Raw genomic sequence first — 16987 nt, 5'->3', positions numbered from 1 at the left:
GGTGGGGCAACTAGCAAATAATCCAATCTACTGTGTGCTTTATGCACTGGGGAGTAAAAAGTAAAATCAGATTCGTCTGGATGGAGCGTGCGCCAAAGGTCCACAAGGCCCAACTGCGAAGTAACAAAGTTGATCCCCTTATGGTCCCCTTGAGGTAAACGAGGCCTGGGAGGCTTACAGTCAATTAGGGGGTCAGCAGTAATATTGAAATCCCCACCAAGCACCAGTTGGTACTCGGAAAAGGGAGCAAGGGCTGCAACTAATACAGAGAAAAAACGATGAGAATACACATTAGGGGCATATATAGAGCAAAAAACATATTTCGTTCCCTGAAACACCCCTGCCCAAATTACATACCGGCCCTCAGAATCCGAAATCAGTTTGTGCATAGTACAAGTATGTTTCTTATGGAAAAGCACAGCTACACCCCTCTGTCTGTTATTAAAGGAAGCAAAGACAAGCTCACCCACCCAGTCCCTGCGGAGCTTAGCATGCTCAGACGCGTTGAGATGTGTCTCTTGGAGAAGCAAGACATCCACCTGTAATTTCCTACAGTATTGAAGTACCTTACTATGCTTAACAGGAGAGTGCAACCCATCTACATTAAAGCTAGCAATCTTAACCCCAGGCATAATAACCAGATATAACCAAAATACACAAAAAAGACCAAAGATCATACGGGACGGCCGCACCAGCTTCCCAGCCGAGCCGGCGCTCCGTCCACTCAAACAAAAATTCATGCTGAGCCAGATTCCTAGGATGCAACCCATACCCCAAACTACCCACCAACTCAACTGTCAACTTCTTCAAACAGATCCCCCCCCTACAGTCAAAATAACCCACCCCCCATCCCTCCCGCATCTCCACCACCTCTTCCCCCATCCACACTGGCGACCCCACTCCCATGTCACCAACACTCACCACAGTCAAACACAGATGCTCACACTCCCCCCACACCCTCCCCCAACCCTCCCCCCCCACGCAGCTCCAACCACAAACACCAGACACAGCCATGACCAAACTAAAATAAAATAAAACAATAGAGAACAGAGGACAGGAAAACATCCCAGCCCTTGGGCACAAAGGCCAAACACAGAGGGTCACAGAATAGTGAAAGAGACCCAAGACAGCCAGCCCCGCACATCAAAACAAGGCAGCTAGCTCTCCTGGTCAGGCCAAGTCAAAGAGGGAATCAGAAATAGTTTTCAAAAGTCCATTCCTGCTCAAAAGCCGGCTGAAAGGGGTAGGAGCATCCCCTCCCCAAGTGTCTTGCCAACAATCCGCCAAAGGCCCTCCAGCACGTATCCGGTGGCAACGCAATTAAGTCCAAACAAATAGGCTCCTGCCAAAGGGCAGCAAAGTAGTCCGAACAGGCAAAAATAGTCCTCGTCCTAGATGAGTCCACGAGAGGGCAAGGTAGGCCCGAAGGCTCATCCCCAAAGCATAATTTTCCTAATCCTCTGGCAGGAATGCCCCCTGAAGAACAGGCACATTACTGAGCAGGGAGACTCTCAATGAAGCGCTTCAGCTCCTCTGCCTTAGATATCGTTAAGGTGCGGTTCTCGTAGGTCAAGCGCACCTTAGCCGGGTAAAGAAAGGCAAATCGAATTCCTCTGGAAACCAGTTGAGAGCAGTAAGGCGTGAAGGTTCTTCTCAGCTCCGCCACTTTAGTAGAGAAATCTTGAAATATCAGTAGCTTAGCGCCCTCATATAGCAGATGTCGCGCCTTCTTAAACAGATCCAGTAAGCGGGCCTTAACAGCATAGTTGTGAAAGCGGGCCAGCACAGCTCGAGGTCTATTATTGCCATCCGAGTCACGCCGGTGCCCCACACGGTGAACACGCTCCACCACCACAGGTCCCTCAGCGTCCGGGAAGCCGAGCTCCTTGGGCAGCCAATTTTCAATCAAGTGCTTGAGCTCGGAATCTTGTACAGTCTCAGGTATTCCAATAAATCTAAGATTCTTTCTGCGAGCCCGGTTCTCCTGATCTTCCACTTTCTCCTCCAACTGGGAAACCCGGGCCTCCAGAGAAGCAAGCCTGCCATCAGCTATTCCAGCCCTGTCTTCTTGAGCCGATAGTCGCTCCTCTACTTGTTGCAGTTGTGCAGCCTGCCCCACCAGGGTATCTTTAAGGTCATCCATAGAGGCATGCAGCTTGGCCAGTTTTTCATCAAGCAGCTGCGAAAGGTGCCTCATGGAGACCTGCATCACCTCGTCTGGTGAGTGGGCCGGCACGACGTCCGTTTGGGTCTCCGCCATCTTACTCGCCGGGCTCCCAGAGGTCTTCGTCAGCCGTGAAACCTTTGGCGGCATACTCCGCCACAGAAGAATGCAAGCCGCGGTGGAGCTCAGCCCCCGGTCGGTCCCGGCGCCTGGCAACAACTGCGCCGTTAAGGGTCTATCAAGGGTCTATCAAGGGCCGAGCAGAAGCACACCAGGAAAAGAGGAAGTCAGTGTCAGTCAAAGGAGGCAGAGCAGAGGTCAGTTTTCAAGCTCACCAGCCTGCACGTGGTCCCCCGCCATTTTGTGCGCCGTGCTCCCCAAGGGCTGTGTCGGCCCCGAAATCGCTAGCGGCTCACTTCGCCGCTGGGGCGTGCAAACCGCGTGTTCAGCCCTCCGCCGGCTCCCTGCGCCTAGCAACGGCTGCGCCGCATATTTTAAAGCTTTTGCCGGTCCGGAGTGCGCCGGGAGGGGAGGAAATCGGGGGAGGCAGAGCGGAGCTCAGTGTGCAGACGTCCGCTCAGGAACCAGCCATCACGTGACCCCCCAGGAGGGTCTTGTTGGTTTGGAATTGGATTACTATTGTCTTGCTTTTCTGTGTTTGACCAATCCACGAGATACATAGGGGAGAATTCATCAGATGTGGTAAAGGTTCGCCCTTTACCACACTTTGATGCCCCAGGGGATTCAGTAACCTACAGTATCTCAGTACCGCAGATTGTTGAATCTCATTTTACAGGAATAATGCTGTCTGTTGAGGTGGGGGGATAGGTGGGGGATCTAGTCCTATAGGCCAGGAGCATCGAGCTGTGGCTTTACATGGCATGATACTCCCAGACAGTAAAAGGCTAGGGTTATTTTACTGTGGTTTTTGAGCCCTAATGCAACTTATAGTGTATCATTTGCATATTTTGCATCTCATTACTCCCTAGCACATGGTAACTTAAATATTGTTGCACTATTTTTAGAAAACAGCATTAGGGCTGTTTAGGTCATGCTAAGGATTAATTAACGTAACTTATAGTCCTAATGCTCCTTGATAAATTCCCTCATAAAGAATATGAAGGTATTCATTGTACTACTGGAATGCCTACTGTGGAAATTATATGTTACTCTTGTAGCTTTTTAAAAAATTTTTTTAAATCTTTATAGCTGTTTCAAATACCATTATGGGACAAATCCTTATGCTATGCCATGCTACTTACTTACCGTATTTTCACGCATATAACGCGCGCGTTATACGCGTTTTTACCTACTGCGCATACCCCTCGCGCGTTATATGCGTGAGCGCGGTATACAAAAGTTTTAAAACATAGTTCCCACCCCGCCCGACGCCCGATTCACCCCCCCAGCAGGACCGCTCGCACCCCCACCCCGAACGACCGCTCGCACGCGCTCCCACCCGCACCCGCATCCACGATCGGAGCAAGAGGGAGCCCAAGCCCTCTTGCCCGGCCGACTCCCCGACGTCCGATACATCCCCCCCCCGGCAGGACCACTCGCACCCCCACCCCGAAGGACCGCCGACTTCCCGACAATATCGGGCCAGAAGGGAGCCCAAACCCTCCTGGCCAGACCGCTCGCACCCCCACCCCGAACGACCGCTCGCACGCGCTCCCACCCGCACCCGCATCCACGATCGGAGCAAGAGGGAGCCCAAGCCCTCTTGCCCGGCCGACTCCCCGACGTCCGATACATCCCCCCCCCCGGCAGGACCACTCGCACCCCCACCCCGAAGGACCGCCGACTTCCCGACAATATCGGGCCAGAAGGGAGCCCAAACCCTCCTGGCCACGGCGACCCCCTAACCCCACCCCGCACTACATTACGGGCAGGAGGGATCCCAGGCCCTCCTGCCCTCGACGCAAACCCCCCTCCCCCCCCAACGACCGCCCCCCCCAAGAACCTCCGACCGCCCCCCCCAGCCGACCCGCGACCCCCCTGGCGACCCCCACGATCCCCCACCCCCCTTCCCCGTACCTTTGGTAGTTGGCCGGACAGACGGGAGCCAAACCCGCCTGTCCGGCAGGCAGCCAACGAAGGAATGAGGCCGGATTGGCCCATCCATCCTAAAGCTCCGCCTACTGGTGGGGCCTAAGGCGCGTGGGCCAATCAGAATAGGCCCTGGAGCCTTAGGTCCCACCTGGGGGCGCGGCCTGAGGCACATGGGCCCAACCCGACCATGTGCCTCAGGCCGCGCCCCCAGGTGGGACCTAAGGCTCCAGGGCCTATTCTGATTGGCCCACGCGCCTTAGGCCCCACCAGTAGGCGGAGCTTTAGGATGGATGGGCCAATCCGGCCTCATTCCTTCGTTGGCTGCCTGCCGGACAGGCGGGTTTGGCTCCCGTCTGTCCGGCCAACTACCAAAGGTACGGGGAATGGGGGTGGGGTTGTCGTGGGGGTCGCCAGGGGGGTCGCGGGTCGGCTGGGGGGGGGCGGTCGGAGGTTCTTGGGGGGGACGGTCGTTGGGGGGGAGGGGGGTTTGCGTCGAGGGCAGGAGGGCCTGGGATCCCTCCTGCCCGTAATGTAGTGCGGGGGTGGGGTTAGGGGGTCGCCGTGGCCAGGAGGGTTTGGGCTCCCTTCTGGCCCAACTACCAAAGGTACGGGGAAGGGGGGTGGGGGGGTCGTGGGGGTCGCCAGGGGGGTCGCGGGTCGGCTGGGGGGCGGTCGGAGGTTCTTGGGGGGGGGGCGGTCGTTGGGGGGGGGGGGGTTTGCGTCGAGGGCAGGAGGGCCTGGGATCCCTCCTGCCCGTAATGTAGTGCGGGGTGGGGTTAGGGGGTCGCCGTGGCCAGGAGGATTTGGGCTCCCTCCTGGCCCGATATTGTTGGGGAGTCGACGGTCCTTCGGGGGGGAGGGATGTATCGGACGTCGGGGGGGGGGCATCAGGCTTTCAGGATGGGGACAGACCTTCAAGGGGGGACAGTGCACGGAAGTCAGGGAGGGTGAACGGAGAGTCGGGACAGCGCACGGAAAGTCAGGGCGGGCGAAAGGAGCGTCGGGCAGCATGCGCGGTATACCCATGAGCGCGGTATACCAAAGTTTTTGTACATATCATCGTGATTTCTGCGCGCTATACCCGTGTGCGCGTTTTATACGGGTGCGCGTTATTTGCGTGAAAATACGGTATAGTCCTCCAAATCTCTGCAAAAGCAGGTATAAGGCTGATAACAATCAGTGGGTGGGGGGTGGGGGTGGGAACAAGGTAAACAACAAACAACCATAAAACATTTCATATTCATTCCATCAATATTATAATACAGTATTTACCAAACATATTAAATTTCAATAATTTTCAAACAAGAATATAAGCAGGAGTACCTAAAGGTAAAGAATTCCAACTCCTTACTGAAGAATAAGGAAAAGATCTTTCATAAACTGACACCAACTTTAGCCCTTTCACAGATGGAAAAGCCCAAAAGTGAATTAACTATGACCTGCAAATAGATTATCCTAATAAGGAAATCAAAGAGACAAAAATATCAGGAGTCTGTCCATATAGTATTTGATAAACCATAGAACAAATCTTAAAATCTTATATAAAGAAAAGTGGTACATTGATAAGCCCTTGCGGCAAAATTATAAAATTAAAAATAACTAATAGAAATAACTCCAGAGAACAAAATATCTAGACCATCTCAGACCACAAAATATAGAGGGGCAGAAAATAGAAATCAAATCACAATAGGGAGTAATCACGTAGCTTGTTAATGAAGCATTAAAAAATGATTTTATATCCCTGTCCAGACAGGTGAGCATCAATTAGTCTATTTTTTTCAAATTCTCTAAAAAAAATTTCAGTGATGGCATGATAAATGTTCACTTTTTTATGGTAAAGACTAAATTAAAACCTTTTGGATCTTTATGTAAGCCAGGCTGCCTGTACACAATCATTGTAGATTTATTCTGCAGGGTGATATACTTGTTTACCAATTATTAAACAGATTCTAATTAGTTGGTTGATCTAAGCACACTAAAGGCTCCTTTTACTAAGCTGCGCTAGTTGTTTTAGCGCGCGTTAGACACTAACGCCTTCATAGAGCTAGCGTTAGTTTTTCCGCTTAGCGCGGGGGTTAGTGTGCGCTAAAAACGCTACCGCAGCTTAATAAAAGGAGCCCTAAGGATTCACATACTTTTTCAAGGAAACTGGTTAAAAATGTATTCTTTTTTTCCTGAGTTGTATAGTCAGTGAGGTTCTTTTCCTCTGCTTGGGTTTAGGTCAGGATCTAATGATGCTTTGAGTGTAAATTGTGCTAAACTGCAGACCCTCCTAGGGGGTTCGTATGCAGTCAGAACTGTAAATGGCAAATGTATTTTTATCATAGGGACTAAAAATAATGATGGAGAACTATAAAGAAAAAAGGGGGAAAAAAAGGGTTTTCATTTATACAAAGAAACTGAGCTTGCAATCTGGCAGCAGACACCTGTATGAAGTTGCTTGTGTGCTTCACAGTGGGAAGGTTATGAATTGCTCTTTAGTGTCTTATTAGAAGTTTATTCTCCAGTGCTTCTTTTCCAGGACTGGCTACGGTTTATAAACTTGGGCCCAATTTTTTTATATAGTCTGCCTAAAAAATTTTTGCTGACTGGTATGGTGCTAAGCTTGATTCTATAAAAGTTAGGCGCATTGTATAGAATCACGCTTTGTGCCACCTAAGCGGGCCCAGGCATTTCTAGGCATCCTAACTTTAAGCGCACTCAATTTACGCCACGATTTTCTTCACCTAAATACCTATGCCTATGTTAGGTGCCTAATAGCACCTAATTCACAAAGAAAACACTAACTTGAAAACACGCCCATGATCCACCCCTAGCCACACCCACTTTTAGTTAGGTGCTTTAAACTAGGTGCCTACTTTTTATACAGTTCTGTTTTTCAAGTTAGGCACCTAACTTTCAATTAAGTCCAATTAGAACCAATTATGAGGTATTAAGTGACAATTATTGACACCGATTAAGCCTTTTAATTAACTTCCCCTTTTATGAAACCATGTTAGGGTTTTTATTGCAGGCCACAGCGATAAAAGCTCTAATACTCATAGGAATTCTATGAGCATTAGAGCTTTTACTGCCATGGCTGGTGATAAAAAAAAAACCCCTAACGCGGCTTCTTTAAAAGGGGGGGAGGGTAAGTTAGTGTCTGCATCGGCTAGGCATGCCAATGTAGGTGCCTAAATTTAGGTGGACTATATAGAATTATCCAGTTCCTGCTTTCAAGAACTTGGTTTATTTGTTGCTGCATGTGTTGATGCCCTAGATTTCAAATGACAGTTTTAAGTTTGCCACCTAGCAACTTCTTGATGTGTGAGAAGTTAAAATCTCCTGCAGAGTTCTAAATCAAGATGAACAGGACATGTTTTCCAGCCACTTATAATAATCCCCCTTCTCAATCAAAACCAGAAGTTGCATATTCATAGGCCAGGCTTCTTCATTATAGGCTGAAAGAGAAGCAGCATGGAGTTTAAAAAATGAAGTAACTAGAAGTAGAATACCTTTTATAAACTTTATTTTTATTGAACTTATCCGGTTTTTCAACTTTTAGTTTTCTTACAAAGAATCCTCCGTTATAGATTGTTATTGCTGTTCGTTACACTATATTTTGTCCTTCTCAGATGAATTATCATCTTGGTCCTCCCGCTGCTACTGTAAGGCTTCTGACTAACAACAACAGCTCGTCGTCACCTGCAACCGTGTTTGATCTCCTCCTGTTGGACAATGTGACTGGGCTCCGTATTCAGGGTAGCAGCGGCAACCAAACTGGAAATGGAACTCAAACATTTAGTAGAGCATCTTTAGAAGGTGACTATCTGGCGAAAGAGCAATGTTTTTTCATGTTTACCTAACCTGTTCAGGTTGAACAGGTCATTAGATAATGAAGTATATACAGTAATTATGGGATTGATATTCAAAACAATTTAAATAACCAGGAGAGGCTTCTGGCCATTTAAATTGCTTGTTTGAGGCTTACTGGACATATTCAGTGGCACTATCCCGGTTAGGCCCATCTATAAACAGTAGGAAGTTAGGCATCTAGATCAGAGCACTTAGCCTATCTAGGCGCCTAGCTTAATTATTCAATGAGGCTTAATTGGCACTGATAATTGAAAAATTCAATTAATAAATTAATTAGCTGGTTGGCGCCTGACTTCATAGGCACCTACCACTTCCAGATAGGCGTTTACTCCAAGATGCCTACCAGAAAGTAAGTTTTATTAGGGGGCAGATTCTGGATGGATTTTGGGCACGGTTTGATTTAGGTGCACTCATTTAGGCCAAGAAAACCCTGGCATAAATGAACGTGCACCTAAAGTTTCAATGCCTACCGGTACCTAAGACTTCTTAGACGTTATTATGTGTGATTCTATAAATGGTGTCTAGCGGATAATTGTCAGTTGCACCCTGCGGCGCCACAAGTCAGGTGTCGTTTATAGCAGATAAGTTTCCATGAGGTCAATTCTTTTTATTAACCGCAACTACTGAGTCGAGCCTTGTTTCTCAGGGATGACTCGGTATACAAGTCCAAGATTTAGTTTGTTTAGTTTAGTGCTGAAGCTTAAACCGGCTACATTGTGGGAGGTCAGGTGGTAGTTAAGTGTCAATATTCAATGCTTTACCACATAAGGTAACCACATAAATAAGACCACATAAAACATAGTATTATCTGCATGTGGTTTACCTTAAGCGGTTAAGTGGTAACTGCTTGCCTATGCCTAAATATTCCATGACAGTGCCCAAGCATGGCCCAACATGGAATATCTGTGAATAAAGCTGGCGGCGGACAATTGATGAATTATCTACCATTCTGTGTTTTCATCATCCAGTTGCTCACTATGGGGCCCTTTTACTAAGCTGTGGAAAAAAAAAAATGGCTTTAGGGTGCACGGTATGCAGGTTTTTCCCACTTGCTAAGGACACTTTTTCTGTGGCTGGAAAATGGCCTATTTTTCCATTTTCTGAATTAATGGCACATGCTAATGAGTGCACGAGCTCCTGCTGCCTCTAATTTTGTAGGTGGTAAGGGCCCCTGTGCTTATCAATTAGTGCATGGCAATGCCCCGCATGCTGACTGATTCATCCTGTCATGCCCTCTTCTCAGAAATGCCCCTTTCAAAAAAATTAAATTATTATTTTTTGCTTACTGTGATTCGACCTGGTCAGTCTGATCACTCTAGTCCGCTTTAGCCACTCGTCCCTCTTCTCTAGTCACTGGTTCCAAATCACTTGGTCTCTCCGATCACTTGTCACCAGGTGTAGCCGTGCCCAAGGAGGTCTGGCCAGCAGCGCCCAGTGTGCACATCGTTGATCGAGCGGAAATCAGTTGGAGTGGAGGATCAAGTATAACCATGAAAAAATTTAATCCCTCTCCCAATGGTCTCTTGTTGAATATATTTTATTTTTCAGAACAGGTCAAAACATCTTAAGCAGTTCAAAATAGGTAAACCAAACAATTTCAAAGAGGTTAAAAAATGAGTCTCTCCCACCTATAGGGTTTTAAACAAATCGTTTCTTTGCAAAATCATCCACTGTCTTAACCAATGTTGTAATCCTATTGCCATGTGTTCCAACAATTCAAAGAAAAACAAAAGATTGGTTTTCAAAATTCAACTTGTACAACTTTTGCCTACCCTTGGGCAGGTCTTCTGTCCCAGTTACATTCAGCTGAGTCCAAACTTCCCCAGTCCAGGTAAACAATAATACTATCCTCCCAAATCTTCACTCTGGGTTTTCTTTAGCTGCAGGGTTTTAACCAATTTGCCTCTCTGAGTTTTCTTTTAACAGCCAAACTCGGGGGCAAGAGGAACCAACCTCCCACAATTCACCACTGATAGTGGCCCCTCCCCAAGAAGCACTCTTAAAGTTCACTGCTCTGCTGCATCATTCAAACTGGCACAGTCCTCACAACAATAATAAAAAAAAAACCCCACACACATTTTCTTCTCTTAATTTCTCCCCAAACAGTTGAGAAAAGAACAAGCAGTTCCAATGTTTTAAGTCACACAACAGGATAATATTTTCTTTCTTCAGGCAGCTTGCACCAAACAGTTAATCAAGCACATTGTCATGGAGTTTATGCCATCAGCAGCTTAGGTACACTGGCATACCTGAATTCAAACGTTAGTTTTCAAAGTTTAGCATTGCCCTGCCTTCATTCACAGTCAGTTTCCATTTGGTAATCTGTCTCTTCGACATTAGCTTCCCCCAGCTCCATAAACTCTTGTGGTCCCACAGGTTCCTTACTATCAGAAAAGTCTGATAGATAATAAGCCTCTTGCATTTCAATTTCTGGGTAATTACAGCTATATTCTGGAACTTGCCTGACCTGTCTTTTGGGCAATGCTGGCTTCCTTCTTTCTCTTGGAATAGTTTCTCCTTTTCACTCCATTCTGTTCAACGGCTGTTGTTGTTCTGCTGTCCTCTAGCTACTTCCTCATACCTCCATTTACTGGGGCTGTGGTAACGAGGAACAGGTGTGGGCTGACCCTTGATGTTTTGCCTGCTGTTGTGTGCAGTGTGCTGCCCCAAACCGGTCCCCCACTTGCCACCAGGTGTAACTTGCTAAACAGCACCTCCAGGAACTTTGACACCAGGCTTAATAGTTCTCCTGATTCTGGCTTAGCCTTTCTTAGCCCTTTCAGGACTAGGTAAACAGAAACGGGATAGTGGCTGCTCAGTAGTGTAACCTTTGTTCATGTTGGTAGTTATATTTATTCTATTCCCTGTTCTTGGTTGTTGCACAGGTCTAAGGTGGTCAGAAAATTGCTTCATTTTTTTCTGCCTAACCCCAGCAATAGGTTTCTTTATGCTAACACCTGCAGGCACAGGGACTACCCTGTGACACACTTCTGGAGTCTCTGATCACTGTAGTTACTTCCCATCTACTCTGATCACTGTAGTCACCTCCAGTCCACTTTTCCAGACTTTCCAAAGATTAGGCCTGAGGCTAGCATTCCTCCTCTTGAGGGTAACTTGTAGGAGCCAGATATCTAAGAAACATTCAGAGATCAGTCTCAAAGAAAAAGACTAAAATCAGCCAAAGGTCAGAGGTGCCTTTACTATCAAGGAGAGGAAAATTCCACTAAACAAAATGTAGTCTCTTGGCTTTTTGTATCAATTCCCAAGGTCAACTTCAGAGTTAGTTAGCTCTCAAAGTCATAGCACAAAAAAATAGACTGATTTGAATGCTGGTTTGCATATATTTGCATATGGAGAGAACTGCTGATTGAAAGGCTATCTCAATTTGGCAGATGAAAAACAAATCAGTTGGCTCTCAGTCTCGGAATAAATTCAGGTTATTTTTGAGGGCTTGGCCCTTCTTGCCACCTCCTACTTAGCCTTCCCTGTCTAGCTATGTCCACCCACTGGCAGGACCCTAGTTACCCTAATATTACAGTAGGACTGCACAGAGCTAACTTTAGAGCCAGGTTGTCTGTTTATATGTTCCCATTGCCTGTGACAGGACGAATACCCTGTCACACGTACATAAAATGCACATTTACCACAGGACACCAAAGTGCATCTCGTGGTAAGCTTTTTTTTTAACCTGTGGTAAGCGTTCTAGCACTTACCGCAGTTTAGTAAAAAGGCTCTGTTACTAAAAGTCATTAGAGTTGATTTAAAAAAAAAATATTCAAATAATTTGTTTCTATGGAAATAGCATATTTTTAAACACATTAATTTTTCTCATTTCTATCATTTACTGTTCAAGGCGCTATTTTCTCAAAAGTTTCTTCACAAATCCCAGTATAGACTTGCCCACGAGTCCCATACCAAGTGCTCATGGGTGAGTCTATACTGTGATTTGTGAACAAAACTTTGAGAAAATAGCACCTTGCTCTTGAAGTAGCATGACCATGAAACAGGGCCACTGTCAGGCTTGGCTGCTGGATTTATAATGATTGAAGATAGAGTGATCTACATGTTTATTCTCCTATTTTATTCTCATTTTGATCCCAATCTACAACTTTGAGGATAAATACATTGCTGCCATTTCTCTTTTTGTTATTTGAAGTATGTGGATTTTTTTTTCTGAGATCAATGATTGATGTTAAACCCTGTTACAGAACTTTGTTGAACTGTTTGTAAAGGTTGTTATTTTCTGAGGTCACTTTGTCGCCACATTTTATGTACAGTTATAGCAGGGGCAACTGTGCTTTTCTTGTTGTAGATCTTGTCTATAAGATTTTGTTGCTATGGCTATGTTAAACATATTAAACATGTTAAACATATTAAATATGTTAAACATATTATAATCCACACTAACAAATGGGGTGGATATAACACATGTAGAGGGCCATTTTGAAAAGGACATCTAAGTCTCATTTGGACATTTCCTGCTAAACATCCAAAGTGGGAGACACCAAAATGTTCATTTTTGAAAGCCAAACTGCTAGACGTCAAAATTGTTTTTTTTAAAAAATCATTTACTTGGATGTCTAGGCCAACAGAATGTCCAACCCTTTGGACACCTAAATTTATACCCCATTTTTGACCAAATAAACGTCCTAGTTGAAAACATCCAAATGTAGACCATTTTGATGGGGGAGGGGTCAGCATTGTGATGGACTGGCTACACAGACATGCCAACAGAGCAGTGAGACATCTTAAGGGCACTGCTGTGAAATACACATAAAGAGTGCCAGAAGGACATCTCACCATATACCCCTTATAATTTATGCTGAACCCTCCAAAACTCCCCCAAAACCTATTAGACCCGCCTGTTTACCACCCCAATAGTCTTCATGCTATGGGTGGCACCTATATGGCAGTAAAGTAGGGTTTTGGTGCGCTCACACTTTCCACATTAAATGTAGTAGTTAGAGTGGCTTATGAGTCTCTATATGGTTCACTAGCCCATCCACCAAGTTATTTAAGACACCTGTGTGATGCTCTACTTGGTTTTCTCATACCAAGTGGTCAAAAAGGTGGAGGAGTAGCTCTCTATGTAAAGATCAATATCCAAGCGACTGAAATGTAAGGGACCTGGGGAGAGGAAGAAGCGATATGGATCGCTCTGAAAAGAGAAGATGGAACTTCTATCTACATGGGTGTAGTCTACAGACCTCCGACTCAATCGCAGCAAATTGATAAGGATCTGATTGTGGATATCCAAAAGTTTGGAAGGAAAGAGGAGGTTCCGTCTGCGGAATCGGAAAGAAGTAGGGAGATTGTGGATGCCTTTCAAGAGGCTCTGCTCAGACAAAAGGTGACGGAACCCACAAGGGAAAAAGCGATATTGGATCTGGTCCTCACAAATGGAGAGAGTATCTCTAATGTTCGAGTGGGTGCTCACCTGGGAAGTAGCGATCATCAAACGGTTTGGTTTGATATAACGACTAAAGTGGAGAGCGGCCGCACGATACTTAAAGTCCTAGATTTCAAATGTACGGACTTTAATGCAATGGGAGAGTACCTGAAGAAAGAGCTGTTAGGATGGGAGGACATAAGAGAAGTGGAAAGACAGTGGTCTAAGCTGAAAGGAGCGATAAAAACGGCTACGGACCTTTATGTGAAGAAAATCAATAAAAACAAGGGAAAAAGGAAGCCGATATGGTTCTCCAACCTAGTGGCGGAGAAAATAAAGGCGAAAGAGTTGGCGTTCGTGAAATATAAAAAAACCCAAGAAGAGGAGAGCAGAAAGGACTACAGGGTGAAACTGAAAGAAGCCAAGAGAGAGATACGTCTGGCGAAAGCACAGGCGGAAGAACAAATGGCTAAAAATGTAAAAAAGGGAGACAAAAATTTTTTCAGATATATTAGTGAAAGGAGGAAGATGAAAAATGGAATTGCTAGGCTAAAAGATGCTGGGAACCAATATGTGGAGATTGATGAGGAGAAAGCAAATGTGTTAAGCAAATACTTCTGTTCTGTGTTCACAGAAGAAAATCCTGGAGAAGGACCGAGATTGTCTGGCAAAGTTGCACGAAAAAATGGAGTAGATTCTGCGCTGTTCACGGAGGAGGGTGTTTATGAGCAACTTGAAAAACTGAAGGTGGACAAAGTGATGGGACCAGACGGGATCCATCCCAGGATACTAAGGGAGCTCAGAGAGGTTCTGGCGAGTCCTATTAAAGACTTGTTCAACAAATCTCTGGAGACGGGAGTGATTCCTGGGGATTGGAGGAGAGCGGATGTGGTCCCTATTCATAAAAGTGGTCACAGGGATGAAGCAGGAAACTACAGGCCGGTGAGCCTCACTTCGGTTGTTGGAAAAATAATGGAAGTGTTGCTGAAAGAAAGGATAGTGTACTTCCTTGAATCTAATGGGTTACAGGATCCGAGGCAACATGGCTTTACAAAAGGTAAATTGTGCCAAACGAACCTGATTTAATTTTTTGATTGGGTGACCAGAGAGCTGGATCGAGGACATATTCTAGATGTAATTTACTTGGATTTCAGCAAAGTCTTTTATACAGTTCCTCATAGGAGGCTGTTGAACAAACTTGAAGGACTGAAGTTAGGACCCAAAGTGGTGAACTGGGTCAGAAACTGGCTGTCGGACAGACGCCAGAGGGTGGTGGTTAATGGAAGTCGCTCGAAGGGGTTCGGTGCTGGGTCCAATCCTGTTCATTATGTTTGTGAGTTACATTGCTGAAGGGTTAGAAGGAAAAGTGTGCTTTTTTGCAGATGATACCAAGATTTGTAACAGAGTAGACACCGAAGAGGGAGTGGAAAATATGAAAAAGGATCTGCAAAAGTTAAAGGAATGGTCTAATGCCTGGCAACTAAAATTCAATGCAGAGTAATGCATTTGGGGATTAATAATAGGAAGGAACCGTATATTCTGGGAGGAGAGAAGCTGATATGCACGGACGGGGAGAGGGACCTTGGGGTCATAGTGTCCCAAGATCTAAAGACGAAAAAACAGTGTGACAAGGCAGTGGCTGCTGCCAGAAGGATGCTGGGATGTATAAAGAGAGGCATAGTCAGTAGAATGAAGAAGGTGTTGATGCCCCTGTACAGGTCATTGGTAAGACCCCACTTGGAGTATTGTGTTCAGTTTTTGGAGACTGTTTCTGGTGAAGGACGTAAGAAGATTTGAGGCAGTCCAGAGGAGGGTGATGAAAATGATAGGAGGCTTGCGCCAGAAGACGTATGAGGAGAGACTGGAAACCCTGAATATGTATACCCTAGAGGAAAGGAGAGACAGGGGAGATATGATTCAGATGTTCAAATACTTGAAGAGTATTAACGTAGAACAAAATCTTTTCCAGAGAAAGAAAAATGGTAAAACCAGAGGACATAATTTTAGATTGAGGGGTGGTAGATTCAGGGGCAATGTTAGGAAATATCCAATTTGCAAGTTCTTCCGGAATTAATCCAGCTACCTCTCCTCCCTTGTAAACAAAAAATAAAAAAAAAAACTGTTGTAACTTCAACTTCACTGGAAATGTCCAGTTAGCTCTTTTGTACTGCAAGGTATAGGCGGAATAGAAGTCCCTAATGTAATGTAATGAAATTCTACTTTACAGAGAGGGTAGTGGATGCCTGGAATGCGCTCCCGAGAGAGGTGGTGGAGAGTAAAACTGTGACTGAGTTCAAAGAAGCATGGGATGAACACAGATGATTTAGAATCAGAAAATAATATTAAACATTGAACTAAGGCAAGTACTGGGCAAACTTGCACGGTCTGTGTCTGTATATGGCCGTTTGGTGGAGGATGGGCAGGGGAAGGCTTCAATGGCTGGGAGGGTGTAGATGGGTTGGAGTAAGTCTTAACAGAGATTTCGGCAGTTGGAACCCAAGCACTGTACCGGGTAAAGCTTTGGATTCTTGCCCAGAAATAGCTAAGAAGAAAAAATTAAAAAAAAAAAAATTTAAATTGAATCAGGTTGGGCAGACTGGATGGACCATTCGGGTCTTTATCTGCTGTCATCTACTATGTTACTATGTTACTATGAATATGCAATGCACCAGCCCACTGACAGTGATATTGATCCTGAGTTTGAAATGGTGAGTCTCATCTTATAACACAGTCAGAATTAAACGAACTGATCAGGGACTTAGGTTTGTCAAAAGCAAAAGCAGAATTATTGGATTCAAGATTGCAGGGATGGTGTTTGCTCTCGCCAGGTACGAAAATTTCTGTCTTTCGAAGCCGCCAAGATGATTTAACAAATTTCTTTGCACAGGTTGAAAACCTCTGTATCTACACTGATATTGAAGGGTTGTTCACAGCATTGGGTTGTATGCATGACTCACAGGAGTGCTGTCTTTTTATAGATTCATCATTGTTAAGGCTCAAGGCTGTTTTGTTATACAATGGCAATGTTTATCTGTCGATACCTAGTCCTTTCCAAATAATGGCATAAGACCCTCCTGACATCCAATTTGCGTAAGATCTGATCTTTCACTCTGAACCTGATGGTTGAAATGCAGGCAACCTAACCTCCTGATTGACATGAAAGCCCAAGACCACTTTCAGCAAGAAGGAAGGTACAGTACAGAATAGAGAATGACATGGGACAAATTTTTCTCTGTCCCCATGGGAACTCATTTTCCTGTCCCGTCGAGTTTTTTTCCTGTCCCTGCCCCATTCCTGCTAGCTCTGTCCTCATCTGCATAAGCCTCAAACACTTTAAAATCATATGTGTTCAAGGCTTGTGTGGTTAAGGCAGAACTTACAGGAATGGGGACGGGACAGGGACAGCAACAAAACTCATGGGTATGGGACGGGGAAACTTGAGTTCCTGCGGGGAAGGGAAAAAATTTGTCCCTAGTACAGAGAAAACCCCCCCTATCCGAAATAGGGAGAAAGGGTTGCCTGCACGA

At 45.6% G+C, this 16987-nt stretch overlaps 1 protein-coding gene across 8 annotated transcripts in view; it reads left to right on the top strand.

Moving 5' to 3' along the window:
* The window catches only part of EVC2 (EvC ciliary complex subunit 2), a 235272-nt gene that overhangs the window by 32472 nt on the left and 185813 nt on the right, over positions 1 to 16987 (top strand). For 7 of the 8 annotated variants that reach the window (XM_033949419.1, XM_033949436.1, XM_033949410.1 and 4 more), the window contains exon 4: positions 7831 to 8017. The exons of the other annotated variant lie outside the window; for it this stretch is intronic. In XM_033949419.1, the coding sequence (XP_033805310.1) occupies positions 7831 to 8017 (187 nt within the window). The remainder of the gene's footprint in view (positions 1 to 7830; positions 8018 to 16987) is intronic. 8 annotated transcript variants of the gene reach the window in all.

Source organism: Geotrypetes seraphini, chromosome 1, assembly GCF_902459505.1.
Source record: "Geotrypetes seraphini chromosome 1, aGeoSer1.1, whole genome shotgun sequence".
In the NCBI taxonomy this organism is placed as follows: Eukaryota; Metazoa; Chordata; class Amphibia; order Gymnophiona; family Dermophiidae; genus Geotrypetes; species Geotrypetes seraphini.
Note: the sequence above shows the minus strand (reverse complement) of the source record. Positions and strands in the feature narration are given on the sequence as shown.